Raw genomic sequence first — 15,798 nt, forward strand, 5'->3', positions numbered from 1 at the left:
TCCCCCCTACAATCATGTGCAATTTGGCGCTCATAAAAGTGAAATACGAAACCCACTGCTGAGCGCTGGAAGGAGCGCAGGTAAGCTGGTAGATGGCTCTTGACACAGCACTGTTGCTAATCGCATCACTATCTACAATTCTCATTTATAAAGTACTTAAATTTAACCATCTGTCCTCCTACACTGCATTTCAAGAAAATGTTTATCAGTAAAAATGTGAAACTTTCAAATTTATTAGCAATATTAAACATGAATGGATCATTATCCAGCATATTTTAACAACTGCATAAAAGGGGCTTTGGTTCATTTATTTGCAGTGACAATGAGATGAATTATTAAATCTCCGTAAGTGCTGTCCAGTTTTAATGTAACATTTATTTTCATGACATCCATTCAAATGCAAAGTGTGACTATTCGGCTACATTGTATTCATGTAGGTACCGCCCCAATGCAAGATTTATGGTTATAAAAGAAAAGAAGAGACCATTTCTAGTTGGCTTCACATGATGATAATAACTCCGGAGAATTATTTGTGGGGAAAAGCAGTAATTTGACTGTTAAAGCTGCTCTGGCCAGCAAATGCCCGGTATCAACTAAAGTCTTTCTAGCCGTAGATACAGTTGCCTGCAGTTTTTTACTCCGCCAGAAACAAGGACCTCATGGGGGCAAGAAGCTGGTGTTCAAGTCAAACAGACCTGACCTTCAGTCACCTTCCTATACTTAGGAAACTCATAAACATGCGATGAACAAAGAGTCAGCAAGCATCTCCCATTTACTTTGTTTCTCAAACAGAAATATTATAATTATACTAGAAAATGTTAGGATACTGACATAATTTCCAGAAATTTCCTGCTTAGTACTCTTTGATAATCTCTTTGGACTAAAGCAACGTATTCAAGCTCCAAATTTCTCTTTGGGGACTGTGCTTTCGTCCTTGTGAATTGTGTCACATAGTTTTGTGCACCAAAGGACTGTATTCTAGAATTTCTCTGCTACATACCTGATGTCAGAAACTCATGGTGCCTCTACTAGGTTCCACGTCTGGTTGTTGCCAGACACTGGCCAGAGAGCCTGCTGTCCCTCTTTACTACCCTGTGTGCCCATTTCCCCCACCCCTTTAAAGCAAGTTATTGGTGTCTCCTTGTTGAGCAGACAGGTACTGGACTAGGAGACCAGCCTGCTGTGATGTAGGACCCGCATGGCAGCTTAGGAATCTGTGATGAAGTCGCTGTCCAGAGACATCCTCCCCATGCAGGAGGAAGTCCTCCACTGATGTTGTCTTGGGCTGAGACTTCACATATCATCACCAGCCCTCCCCCATACTTTCAGAGTACAGTTCCTCCCTCTGTCATGGCAGTGAATTCATGACTATGTGTCTGTTTTGCTCAGACTGACTCCCTGCAGGTCAAGACTGTGGTTCAGTCTTCCCAATATTTGCTAACTAGTGGGGTATCTGGGCAAAGCTGAGAGTTGGTCCAGAAAATGAAAAGCATCTGGACACTGATATAGAAAAAAAACACAAGAGCCCATTATTCACAACAGTTCAGTGCTACTGCAGCAATTAGCCTGACAGACATCTGAATGCTTAGTCAACATCCACGTTGCCCGCAGGAAGTCTGCAGCCCCGGAAGGAAATCAGAAATGCACATGAGTGCACACTACAGGGAGGACAGTGGTGGAGACAAGCCCGGACTGCATGTTTCACTTGCTTCATTCCTGCCTGGCTATTCTAGATGCTGAGATTTGTGAATGCTTTCACAGGCTAGTCATTGTGAACGCTTAGGAGTATAAGTAAGGTATATGGCATAAGACTAAACTTAGGAAATGAGTCTGTCAACCCAACTTCCTTTACTAAGAAGTTATCCAGTATTAAAAGATGTTTGGAAATGAGTCTGTCAACTCAGTTTCCTTCTCTGATAAGTTATCCATTACTAGAAGATGTACACCTGAAAGAGTCAAGGAATTCTAGCAACTGCTCCCGTACATAAACACACAGTCCACGCAGGTAACAGGTGCCACACCTGAGAGTTCTCAAAAAAATGTGATTGCCAAGCCTTTGGTGTTCCACACATTTCAAAGAACATAGGTGTGAGTCCCTTGAGGCATGTGAATGGCCAGGCTGCCCCTGAGAACATCCAACCACCAGGCTTCACCCACAGAACACCTTAACAGTCTTAAAAACCCTGGCCCTCCTCCAGATCCAGCTGACCAACTTCTGTCCTACACAGTGAAAAGCTCAAGCTCAGGACTTGAAAACCCACCAATTCCTGAGCTTGAAAATCTACAAGTCCCTGAGCTTGACATCCCATCAATCCCTGAATCACTCCAAGCTCAATCCTTGAAATCCCACCAGTGGACACCCTGGAAATCTCCACCTTGGAAAACTCTGCTCCCCCAAAGTCCTATATAATCTCCCTCCCAGGTCCTCGTTGCTTCTCGCTCACGCAGAGACAGCCACGCTCTGGGTCTTTCCCAGGAAAATCTCTGTGTGAGGTTTGTTGTGACATGACTTTGTGGTATTGCTTGGCTCCTGGCTGGCAGGCTTCCTTTCCCCTCAGAGCTGCAACACTTACACAGGGTCCTTGGTGGACAATGCTTTTGGCCGGTGACACAAAAATAAGGGTTGGCTTGTCCTTAGAAAGAAGCACTGCTTAATTAAGTCTTGGAATCTTAAGACTTTTTAATTATACTATTGTGTATGTACAGATAAGTGTGGGCCACATTTGTGCATATGGAGTTCAGAAGACAACTTGAGATAGTTCTCTCTTTCTACAGTGTGGGACCTGGGGACCAAAGTCAGGTCATCAGGCTCAGTGGCTAGCACCTTTACCTGCTGAGCCATCGTGCTGGCCCAGAACTTGGAGTTTTCAGCACACTTATGCAAATTGTATTTAATGATCAAGTAAGACAAAGACAAAGTAGACACATAGTTCTTCTTATCAAGACAGAAGACTTTGGAACAGAACTGGAAGTTTCCTTGCCTTGATCTTTGTGGAGGTTACAGGAATGTGAATGTGTATATCTCTCCTTAGCTAATTGTCCCTATCCATACCCAGCCATCAAGCTCATCACTATTTCCATTCTTATCAACATTCATGCTCTCTTTTCTGGAATTTCTAGAAAATGGACCATAAAGTAAACACTGAACTTGTCATGTAGATCAACATCATATCTGTGGTCTCCATCTTGTATTCATTTTCATGTTGGGCAGTGTCCCATTATCACTTTAACACAACTTAGACATTTCCCGGTTAGTGGATATCTGGGCTGTTAGTTGCTTTGGCTTTTAGAAATAGTTGCTCAAAAAAAAAAAAAAAAAAAAAAAAAAAAAAAAAAAAAAAAAAAAAAAACAAAAAAACAAAAAAACCAAAAAATACCCAACATGGCACATTTTTGACAGAGGTAGGCAGGTACCCCTGGGTGAACATTTCGGTATGGTGGTAGGCAACTTTACCACTGAATGTGCAATCCAACATGAAGGTGAGCAGTCAGGCCATTGGATATGTGTCCTAATAGGGGGCAGCTAGCATGGATAGAATGTCTAGTTATTCTCCACACTGTGCTGACCTGTGTACTTACGTTTGTGAACCTAGAATGTAATGGTCAATACTATAAATGAAGAAGCCATCTGGATTTGTGTGGTCTCCAGGGTACTCATGGACTGTGACTGCTACATGCCAGAGCTCAGTATCTCACCAGCTGACTACAGCAGGAAGATCACTTCAGTTATCTGCTGTGAGCTGTTTGTTTAGATAGAAACAAAAGTTCACGTTGGTTTCTTAAAACCTTACAATTTCTCTATAGTGATTCTGAACTATTTTTATATTATTTCCCTGCAGAACATTCACAGGTCAGTCACTAAATGCTTAGTGTCTCTCTCCTCAAGTGTACATCATGAAGCGGCTGTGTTCAACACCACAAGGAGATTAGAGCACTTAGGATTCTGCAGAGATAAGCAGGCAAGGACACAGAAATGTGCTGAGTGCTATGCAATGTTGAAAAAAGACTTGATCACAGGTGACTTTTGCATTTTGTACACAGATGACCTCTGCTTAGCTGTACTATAAAGCTCTCAGTAGAGAAAAACCCAGAAGGACCACTTTCTCCGTTGTCCTCTGTCTTGCCATGCTCTTATCCAGAAAATACTCTGGCACCCACCGATCAAATTACAGTTAGTCACATCTTCACATCAGCCTCCTTTTCTTCTTATTGATTTTCAAAGCTCTGTCTAGATTTGTGTTCCTCATTCGTCAAGGTGGTTGCCCATTTGGAGACAAATGGAAACAGAATCTGCCTCAGTTTCCGAGGAGAAACACATTTCACAATTCCGAGTTAAGGAGATGCCCTGTACACACGCCCTGAGGACCCCTGTACGGAAGCTGTAGTACATGTTCTCCTCCTCGACCTGCTGGGAACCTTGCTTATCTGCTTTCTTTCCCCTCTGCCTCCCCGTCTAATGATGCTCCTCCTCTGTGAACAAACTGGCACTAAATCACCAGGAGAGGAGGTACTCCGGTAGGCTGCTGGTGCCTGTGTGTCACACCTATGCCTGTGCAGAAAGACTTCACACACAGGGTCCAAGTGAACACCTGGGAGACCTGGAGCAGACCCTTGCTGTGCAATAGAGAAAAACGGGTGGACTCTGTTTTACCCATAAGGTAGGCAAATTTAACCAGGATATCTCTTTCTCCCATGATTTTTATTTTTTTTTTATATTAATTACAGGTTTTTTACTTTGTATTTTGGGAGATCCTCCTCCCCTTCCATCTGACCCTAGTTTATCAGGTCTCATCAGGACTGGCTGCAATGTCCTCCTTTGTGGCCTAGCATGAAAATAGATCCATAGGATCTTTAAAACCAATTTTTTCCCTCCCTCCCTCCCTTTCTTCCTCCTTCTCCTTCTACCACTTAACCTGGTCCTCCTACAAAAAAAAAAAAAAGAAAGAAAGAAAGAAAAGAAAAAAGCTGCTATCTTCATTAAATCAGCTGTTCCTGCTAGCAAGCATCTGACTCTGAAAGGTTGACATTCTCTAATGGAAGGATAGGGGTGGGAAAAGTCATTGGATCAACACCAGCCACACCCCCCAGTCATTTATATGTAATTCTACCTAATTGCCTGTGGCCTGCTGAAGGTGTGTGTTAGCCTCAGGTGCATGAGTGTATAGCTAGGAAGAAGGTTGACTAATAGGGTTCCATCTACGTGGCCATGGGAAACCTGTCATCTATGTGGGATACACTAATGTGGTTGCTTCATGGTCTCCAACTCTATTCAACTTTTAAGGAAATTCAGGGGGAAAAAAAAAGTAAATGTGGTTGTTTATAACACGGGGGGGGGGGAAATGAGCATTTTACCTTGTATTGTGCTTATCTTATTGTTACAGTGATTTTAACACTCAAGAGCTGCTGTTGTTTCCATAACCAAATTTGACATGGCAAATATAAAACATGTATCATTTTTCTGTTCTACCTGTAATTCTGCCTACATCACATAAAAAAATTAAAAAATAATACAACTTTGCAAAGAGATAAAGAGAATGGTGTCTTAATGGTGGAATATATTTTAACTGATAAGCTTTGCTTCTGCTTTATGGCTGTGATAAAACAAGATTATATAAAGCATTACTTTTTAATGCTGGAAAATCAAGAATGAAGTAAATCAAGACAGTAATATATGCACTCTATCACTTCTTGCTTTTAAACATTAAACTATATAAAAAATTAAAGCCCTGTTTTATTGTCAACTGTTTCTAGTTCCTCAGAGAAACCACAAACAGAAATACAAATGTTTTTATTGTTGATTTAATAATCACCCACATTGAGACTAAAAAAATATTCTGGCAAAATTATTGACTATGTAAGCACCTATTTTTAAACTCTAGTTTAAAGAGAAGAACTCATTCGTATTGTGCCAGGCTTGCAGGAGCAGCTCAGGTTCATTGGTACCTGTCATAGTTTTTGGTTCAAGTCTCTGAGTGTGAGAGAGAACTCTAGAGCTCCATCTCCTCCTTAGAATGGTCAACTGGAATGATGTTACACGAGTGACTTAGCAGACCTCTATCCTGACAGAAAATCTTCCATCCAGAATAGTTTCATTTTGTAATTAGTCCAGTTCTACTGCTGGCAAGTTCTCTCAGATTTTGTACGTGAAGTGTACATGTGCACAAATCCAAGGAAGAAAGCACAGGTTTTAATGCAGCTGGAGGTGGCTGAACCTGTCTTGGATGTCTAAAATTAATTTGTTTAGCTGGAAGTAACATATCAAAGGGAATGGATACTGTGCTGGACACCTTCTTCCTTCTTTGGCTCTGATACATGGGCCTCCACAGACCTCATGACTATACTCCTTGCTCTTCCTCCCCTCCCCCACCCTGCAACCCTTCCCCTGGTAGAGTGGAGATCCTAGATTACTACAAGAGACAGGAGACAACCAAGGACCATGTGTGGATATAACCTAGAACCCCTGCTGGGATGTAGTCCATGGTAGCTCAGTATCCAAGTGTATGCCCTAGTAAGGGGAACAGGGACTATTTCTGACATGAACTCAATGGCTGGCTCTTTGACCCCCACCCACACCCAAGGGAGGAGCACCCCTGCTAGGCCACAAAGGAGAACTTTACAGCCAGGCCTGAAGATACCTGATAAGCTAGAGTCAGATGAAAGGGCAGGAGGTCCTCCCCTATCAGTAGACTTGGAAAGGGGCAGGGAGGATAAGAGGGAGGGGGGATGGGATTGAGAGGGAATGAGGGAGCAGGATATAGCTGGGATACAAAGTCAATAAACTGTAACTAATATTAAAAAAATAAAAATTAAAAAAAAGAAACCAAGATAATACTGAAAAAAAAATAAAGAGAGAGAGAGACAGGAGGCTGAAGTTATTTTCTATGTGGCTCTCTTTGCCAGGTATTGGTTTAGCAGTGGCTAGGCTGGGCTCTTCCACCTCAGATCACAGTGACTGCTCCAGACTGCTCTTCTAAGTATTTGTATTTGTATGTGTGGATGAGGGTGGAGGTGGAGGTGGGGTGTCCATAGCCTTTTTGTTTGTTTTGCTTTTCTTTGATTTGTGACAAAGTTATTTTACTTTATTTTACAATGTCCCCAAAGTTCATCCATATGGCAGCTTTCTTTTAAAGGAAGTCTTCAGTTCCCCTTGGAAAGGCCAGGTGCTGAGATCCCCAGAGATACAGTGTGGTCAACATGAATGTGTAAAAAATGAGACCTTCTACTGCTTACCTTCTCCTATGTGTCTGGAAGGGAAAGATAAAATACTCAGCCAAGAGCCTTTTTATTGAGGGTGTGGAAGAACTTTCAAAGGGGCTCTTGGGGTCAGCTCCTTCAAGTGCAGGATCTCTGCAGTCTGCACTCACTGATGCCCAGGAAGAGATCTCTTAAGGAGGCACTCATGTTTGGGGTTCTTTGCACTTCAGCACTTATTTTTCATAAACAGAGGACTGAAACCACGAATAATAACCCACATCAGCCAGGGCGACATGCTGTCAAACATGCCCTGGCTGAACAGCTCTCTGTGAAATGTCTTCCAGGTTGGTGACTCAGGATATAGAAGGAAGCTGGGAGAAAGAGAAGGAAGCTGAGGGCTGATGGGTGTTGAAAGCAGTGAGAGGGGACAGGTACGCCTTGTAAACTAGAGTGTCAGGAAGTTAATGAGAAAAGATAAAAGCTCAAAGTTTGTCTTGGTGTGCAGAACACAATGACACAAATTCACCAGGTGGTGATGTCAATATTCCAAAATGAAGCATCTCTTGTTATCAAGCCAAGCACAGGTTCAAATTATCACAGTATTAATTCAACAGAATAAAATGTCCTCTGATTTTTAGATAAGTGGGAAACAATAATTTAGAAAGATTACATTGAGACTTCAAACGACTTTAAATTGTGCCATTATCAGTGTGTCTGAAACTTTAAATGAGTCCTGAACATACAACTGAAACTGAGTGATATCCATTTTCACAAACGGAAGCAGATGACAGTGTAATATAACTGAGCTCTGTGCTGAAGGGAGATGAGGAAGTGCCTTTCAGACATTTCTTTTATAAGTAGCAGGGTGTCATCCTCACTGTTCTGAACATGGATATTGTGAAAGCATTTGCTGATAATTTCTGAAAATCAATAATTAGCATTTCTCAGTAGCACACAATGAAAATCACAGGAAGAGGAGGAAAAAAAGACCTAACTGACACACATCTGAGGCTGACTAGCATGTGTTTGTGCGGGATGATCAAAAACCAGACTAGCTAAGCACAGCATAAAGATCCAACTAGAAAAGAGAAACCCAAATGAAAGGTGGCTAAGCACAATTCAGTGTGTGCCATTACTAACTTCTATGTGCAGAGTTTATTAATGAAAGCTGCCAGATGAGCCTCAACGCTGTACATATGAAAACACAGGGTTTGAGGTCATGGTATCTTCCTTCCTCCCACACAGACCCTGAAGAACAACTTATGCTTACTTGCACTTTACTAATCAAAATGTAGGGTGTTCTTTGTGTTTAATTTGGATTTTGAGCTTGTTAAAAATTTCAACGCAGTAAAGAAGAATATTAAGGTGGTTTAGGAGATCATTACCAACTATCTTCTTGCTCATTTATTACAATCATTTCTCTGGAAAGCTGCTTTGAAGGGGAACCTGATCAATCAGCATGAAGACAATGAGGGCCCATGGTCCTGTGAGGGAATGCTGCATTCTGCAGCTCACTGAAGGAGCTCATTCATGGATCACAAACAGGAGACTAAACCCCCAAGTGCTTAGCGTAGGGGATCAAAGCAACAGCCCTTGTTTATACTCCTGGTTATATCAAAGGAAGACATTAGAAGTGCAAGAAGAAAAGGCCTAAGAGGGGCACAGGAACGAAAGCACAGAAGGTAGGGCCATTGGTGCTGCCACCGTCTTTTTATTTACATCACCAGTAAGTGAAAAGTGTGTTGATTTTTTTTTCCTTTATGAACTTTATAAGCACATCTCTCTGGGAAAGTCAGCAGCAGCTGTTTTGGAATACAGACACATCTGTCTTGCTGGTTCTTGACAGCCCTATCATGTTAGTGCTCTGTAGTAGCAAGGAACATTTCAGCAAGAAAATGAAGTGAAACTGAAGTGATGTAGCCTACCTCCTGTGGGCATGCTCTCCTTATAGCACTCACAGAGAGCAGCTCTGTTACCCCTGGCAGATCAAAGGAGAGATCAAAGCAGAGCTTGCCTAAGTAAAGACAGCTAGATGGAAAATAGCACATTTTTGTGATTGCTAGTAATATTAAAATGCATAGAATATTTTAAAATGCAAAGTCGATGAGTAAGTAAAGATATAAACACTGCATGGTCCATACGTTCTAGGTGCCAGCACCACAACACTATTTGGCTGGCTATGTGTCTACCTCTCAGTGCCACTGCGTCATCATTTAAATCTTTGTTTGTTTTTTTTTTTTGGGGGGGGGTGAGGTTGATAATAGGTATGATGACAAGTTTGATGTTAACTCGGGATTTAGCACTCTTAGTCATTTGTCTAGCGGGAGCTTATGGATTCTGTTATTCTGTTACAATACTGACTCCACTTTTTCCTCTTGTTGCACAGGTGCAACTTCAATATCAGTTCCATACTTAGGCTGACTTACTTCCTGGAACGTAATGGCACTGAGGGGCTGGGGAGAAGCTCAGCACTTAAGAGCACTGGCTGCTCATGCAGAGATCCTGGGTTTGTTTCCCAGCACCCACAGGGAGGCTCACAACTGCCTGGAGTTCCAGTTCCAGGGAATCACATGCCCTCTGCTGGCCTGCACGGGCACTGCATGCATGTGGTGCATATATGAACTTACTCAGAAATGCATAAATTCAGATATTAACAAAACTAAACTATGGCACTGAAAGAAAAAAATTATAGCTATAAATAATAATTAAGGACAGAAGTTTAACTTAGAACAAGACACAGAGTGTTACTGATATTCTTAATATCCATAGGGTAAGGAGACACATGACACAGTGGCTGTTGCGGAGGTGGCTACATGGGCATGGATATATGTTTAAAACAGTGCAGGATCCAGGGCAGAAGGAGAACATGCGTTGAGGTGAGACTGGGTGATAGCTACTACACTGTGTTATTCTTTATTCTCTCTGCGTACGGAGAAAAGCAGAAGCTTCTAGCTTACCTAATGTAGAGCAAACCTTCCCCAACTTTATCTTTTGCAGCTGGTGAGAAGGCTCAGTGGAGTTCAGTCCCACAACTCATACAGTACAAGGAGAGAACTGACGTCCCTAAGTTGTCCTCTGACCTCCACACACACAGTGTGGTACCCATGCACAAATATATACATATTTAACACACACACATACACACACATACACATACACACACACACACACACACACACACACACACACACAACCAAATATGTTTTAAAGACTAAAAACCTAACCCTCTAACATCTCATAGAAGTCCATGGGTTCAAGTGAATGCTGTTCTGAGTCATGTCATGGAAGCTTACATTTCTAGCCAGAAGTTCTCACAAGCTCCCTGGTGCTGGGATTCTGCTGAGCTCTGGATCACACTTGAGGAGCAGGCAGGAAGAAAACCATAGCACCCAGTGGCTACTAACCAGAACCCTTTACCTATGCAGGTTACTTGGCAGATAAAGAAAATGGTGATTTTTATTAATACATAAAAAGGAGAAGAAAGAATATTCATTGCCACGCTCCAAAGCCACTGCCCAAATAGTTGAGCTATCACGAGAAAAGAGCCCAGAAGATAATGATGTAAGACAAGACTTAAGACAGTTTAAATAAATCTCTCCTCTCCAGCAGACCTAGTGTTTACATATTAAGGAGCTTTGTACCAGAACTGCGCTGTCATGTTTCTGCCCAGAAGCTGTCAAGATAAAGTTTACTATCAATTACTGCTTTACAAGTATAAAATAAGTTAAGCTGTCATCATTTTCTCAGCCAGGGATCCTAAACTGTCAAAGAATGCCAATTTTTAATCTGACACAGAGAAGAAAATTATCTGTTATTCTGACCTCTAATTTCTTGACATTTTAATGCCATAATTGCTGTGGTTAGTGCTGGTTCATGACTTCACCTGTCAGGGAAGAATGAGTCAATAACCTGAGGCTATTTCTCAAATTTTAGTACTAATTTCAAAGCTCAGCATTCGAGGCAGATCAGAATCTTTAAGCAGAGGGGATATGCTAGTCTTTTAAGGTGGTGCTTAGCATTTTTAAATAAAATTATATTAATCAGGAAAACTGGCATTATGAAACAAACAAAATCTAGCTTTCCTAGATTTTATCTATCCATGATATTTTCACTAAAATATAAAACGGGTAATTATAAATAAAGTGAATGCAGGCATCATGGACAGGCTAACTTTTGAGCTATTTTCTGTAGAAATCTGTTCAGTCTTTTAGGTTGAAAGAAACTCTCTCAAGCCATGGCCTAGTGGGGCAGGCTTTAGCGTGCTAATATAGATGCTTTGAAACCAGGGACTGTACCTCCCCGGGGATCTGTCACAGTGATATTTTTCAGGGAGGGGTATGAACCTTAAACCACAAATGTTAGTTGTACTATCTGCGGAGCTGAGTGCCCCTGCGTGGGGGAAGGCGTTATTCTCCTTTTATAGAGCAACTAAGGCCATGAGTGAGATCCAGCACTCCGGTTGTCGTCAGCTAGCTCATGGCTCTGGAGTGGAGTTGCCTTTGCAGAGCAGTGCTCTTCAGGCACCAAAACACTTTTTTTTTTTTTTTTTTTTTTGGTGGGAATATGTTTTTTTTCTAACTTACTCATTAAAATTAATGGGAATATATGAGAGGGAATGATGGAGAGGAAAAATGTTAATATTCCTTAAAAACCCTCAATCCTGTTCAGTCTCTTGCTGCCCTCAAGATGAAGCCAGCGCAGATGGCTCTGTTGACTTGTGTCAGGGTCTATGCTAACTGGAGGGAGGAGGTGTGTGGTCACAGTGTGCCTCTTCATAGCTCTAAAAGATGATAGCTCAGACACCTGGGCACGGGTTTAAGGATGAGAAGATGGACATCCTAGCTTGATTCTGAGGATGGCAGAGCTTCAGGATCCAGCAAGTATTTGCTCCAAATGAAATGCTCAAAGGAGCACAGTCAGGCTCAGCATCTGCTTTGACAGTCTATACTGCAGAGGCTTTCAGAGGCCCTCTGTGGCAGGTTTCAAGGTTGTTTCCTGTTTTCTTCTGGCTTTCAGAGGCCCTCTGTAGCAGGTTCCGAGGTTGTTTCCTATTTTCTTTTTCTTCTGATGTCCATCCTCTTTGCCTTTCAGGATGGGGATTGAACATTTTAGTTAGGGTCCTCTCTTTTGCTTAGTTTGTTTAGATGTACAGATTTTAGTGGGTTTCTTCTATATTGTATGTTTATATGAGTGAGTATATACCTTGCGTGTCTTTTTGCTTCTGGGACAACTCACTCAGGATGATCCTTTCCAGGTCCCACCATTTACCTGCAAATTTCATGATTTCCTTATTTTTCATTGCTGAGTAATACTCCATTGTATAAATGTACCACAGTTTCTGCATCCATTCTTCAGTTGAGGGGCATCTGGGTTGTTTCCAGCTTCTGGCAATTACAAATAAAGCTGCTACAAACATGGTTGAGCAAATGTCCTTTTTGTGTACTTGCGCCTCTTTGGGGTATATGCCTAGGAGTGGTATGGCTGGATCTTGAGGAAGTACTATTCCTAGTTGTCTGAGAAAGCACCAGATTGATTTCCAGAGTGGTTGTACCAGTTTACATTCCCACCAGCAGTGGAGGAGGGTTCCCCTTTCTCCACAACCTCTCCAGCATGTGTTGTCCCTTGAGTTTTTCATCTTGGCCATTCTGATGGGTGTAAGGTGAAATCTCAGGGTTGTTTTGATTTGCATTTCCTTAATGGCTAATGAGGTTGAGCATTTCTTCTAGTGTTTCTCTGCCATTCGATATTCCTCTACAGAGAATTCTCTTTTTAGCTCTGTTCCCCATTTTTTTAAGTGGATTACTTGGTTTATTGCTTTTCAGCTTGTTTAGTTCTTTATATATATTGGATATGAGTCCTCTGTCAGATAAAGGGTTGGTGATGATTCTTTCCCAATCTGTAGGCAGTCGCTTTGTTTTGATGACGGTGTCCTTTGCTTTACAGAAGCTTTTCAATTTCATGAGGTCCCATTTATTGATTGTAGGAGCACAGTCTTGAATGAAGACATGCTGCCTGGCACTAGACTGTCTGCATTCCTTGGGGTTGTATAAAGGTCTATAGTGTAATAGATTCTCTTCAGAAAATCTACATAATGAGTGAACATGAGGCTGAACCCACTCCCTTCCAGCCAGTCAGAGAAAGGCACACATTCTATGCCACAGGTCCTACAATGTGAACAATTAATTGGCTTTGGCACTGTCCAGAATAACGGCGTGATGGCTAAAGAAGCACACCCCTATAGTGAAGCTCAAATATATACTCTGCTCACAGAAAGGAGCATCTCAATTCTAATTCTGATGTCTTTTGTCTGGCCTACTTGTCTCCTTTTCAACTGGGATTCAAATAAGAAAAACCTGCAATTTTCTTATCAGTCTGATGCTACCCTATGGTTTTCCTTATATTCAATATGCTCAAGTTTGTATTTTATCAAACAGAATCAGCCTGTACTTTCCCTTTTAGATAAAGAACTTTGTTTTAGAGGAAAAAAGCACGACAAAATAACCAGGACCAAATATGTCCATAAAATTTATAACTCAAGTCCAATTTGGACTTGGGCTTGGAACATAAGAATGAGCTATTCCAGTTTTCCCTCTTCTGGTTATAAAAGTATTCACTGTGGCTGGACAAGATAATGATCACCCTTGATCCAGGCACTAAGGAGGCAGAGACAGGTGGATCTCTGTGAGTTCCAGGACAGAATGGTTTGTTTATATAGAAAGTTCTGGGTTGTCCAGGATTACATAATGAGAACTGTTTCAATATTTTGTTGAAAAGATAAATTTTGTTTGTAACGAATTTATAAAATGGGCCCGTGTTAAGCAAAGGGGTATAGTTATTAGAATTACTTCATACCAAATAAGATGATTAAATTTTATATACAACTGAGAGCACTATATTAGGCGAGTTAGTCGTCTCTGGAGGATATTTGTCACCTCAAACAATTTCACAAGACCTGGGCTCTCCTTGGACCACTCACCCTCTGTCTTCTCCCAACCCCCTGTGCAGATGCTACTGTGCAACACTGCCTTTAATAACATGCTTGAAATGTGTTCTTCAAGTGTTGTGCCCTAAGGGAAAAATGATCAGTGATGTTGTACTCTCTCTTCTTTTCTTCTCTGCTTGGAGCCAAGCAAACGGAATCTTTATTTTATAGAACATGTAAGAAATGAATACAAGCTTTAAGAGAGCTTCATTTCCCAAATCTAAACATTTCCTACCTCTGAAATGAAAACTGAAAAAGCATTCTGGTGCCTGGAGATGTAGCCACAATGGCTTGTTTTGCATATGGCAGATGGCAGATTGCGGGTAGGATGGAGGGCAGGGATATAGTTTCCTTGCAGCAACACTTACCTAGCAGCTGCTGCATCTTTACTGTGCCCACCTAACCAAAGTCATTTGTGTCTGGGAAGTTATTTAAATGCAATTTAATATGACTTTTTCATTTGAAATACTTATAATTCCCAACTGTTAGCTAAAGACAGTTCAGGCTGAGAACACAGGGGAATAAAGTACTGTATAACGGCATCCATTACACTCGTATAGCAATTCGACTGTTCCTTCCAGAAAGTTGCAAAGCTGCTTTTATTTTTAAAAACTTATGCTGTTGATTATTTCAGTGAATTATTCATGGTAAAATATTCATCTAAGCCTCACCCATTAACAACACACTTAATGCATTATGCATTTTAATGAAGATCTGAAGTAAAATTACCGTTCTACATTAAAATGTCTGTATTTCAAAAACCCCAACATATTGCTCGCTCATATATATATATATAAAACATTTGTCAACAACCTGAAACCTATGTATATTAAAGAGTTAGGCTGAAAGGAGACTTACACAGAAAGAGATGGGAAGTCAGATGTGTGTCTGAGAGATGCCAGACACTTTGGCAGCTCAGGACACCTACCTCTCGGAGCACAGGGTCTGTGATGCTGTCCAGGTTCACTGAGCCTTCGTAGGTCAAGTAGTGGAAAACATTCAGAGCACGAACTGCCTCTGGCCCTCGCTGTTTGTAGCCAAATATGAGGTCAATCCACTGATGGAGTTGGCAAGAAACAAATTCACTTTCCAGAGCCTGAAACAAATCAAGGAACAATAAGACTACAAGTTTAGCAAGGCCCCATGCCACTTTCTCACTGTGAAATATTCAGTATAAATGAGGGCATTATGACTTTACACTGTGTTTGATTTGTATGTATTAGATCTTCAGTCCCCAGAATTGGCAAAAGACTACCTTTAATAAGACATGGAGCTAAATAAAAGTCTCTTTACAAAATGCTTGCCATTCTCTTGGCTCCATTATGTACAAAACACAAACGTTCATATTAAATACATTTCTTACAAAAACACACTCAAGACTCATGGGGGGAGCCAAGATGGCGGCACCAGGAGAACACCGTGTCTGAGAAGCAGGACAACACACTCCGTGCAGCGACCAGGAGACTGAACTCTGGACCCTAAAACAACAGCTATCGTGTTTCCCAGGTGAGGGGAGGCTCCCACGGCGTGGGAATGGGTCGGGTCCACTCTCGGCTGCCCAGCCAGAACCCGGAAGAGAACCCAGCTAACGCGGGCTTTGGGTCTCTGGGCTGGTGCTGCAA

General features: G+C 41.6%; 1 protein-coding gene across 1 annotated transcript in view; it reads right to left on the reverse strand.

The window, feature by feature from the left end:
- Positions 1-15,798, reverse strand: part of Nbea (neurobeachin) — a 509,877-nt gene that overhangs the window by 25,368 nt on the left and 468,711 nt on the right. The window contains exon 48 of the mRNA XM_055596761.1: positions 15,105-15,272. Coding sequence (XP_055452736.1) covers positions 15,105-15,272 — 168 coding nt within the window. The remainder of the gene's footprint in view (positions 1-15,104; positions 15,273-15,798) is intronic.

The sequence above is a fragment of the Psammomys obesus genome, unplaced genomic scaffold, assembly GCF_907164565.1.
Source record: "Psammomys obesus unplaced genomic scaffold, mPsaObe1.curated_primary_1811, whole genome shotgun sequence".
NCBI lineage: Eukaryota > Metazoa > Chordata > Mammalia > Rodentia > Muridae > Psammomys > Psammomys obesus.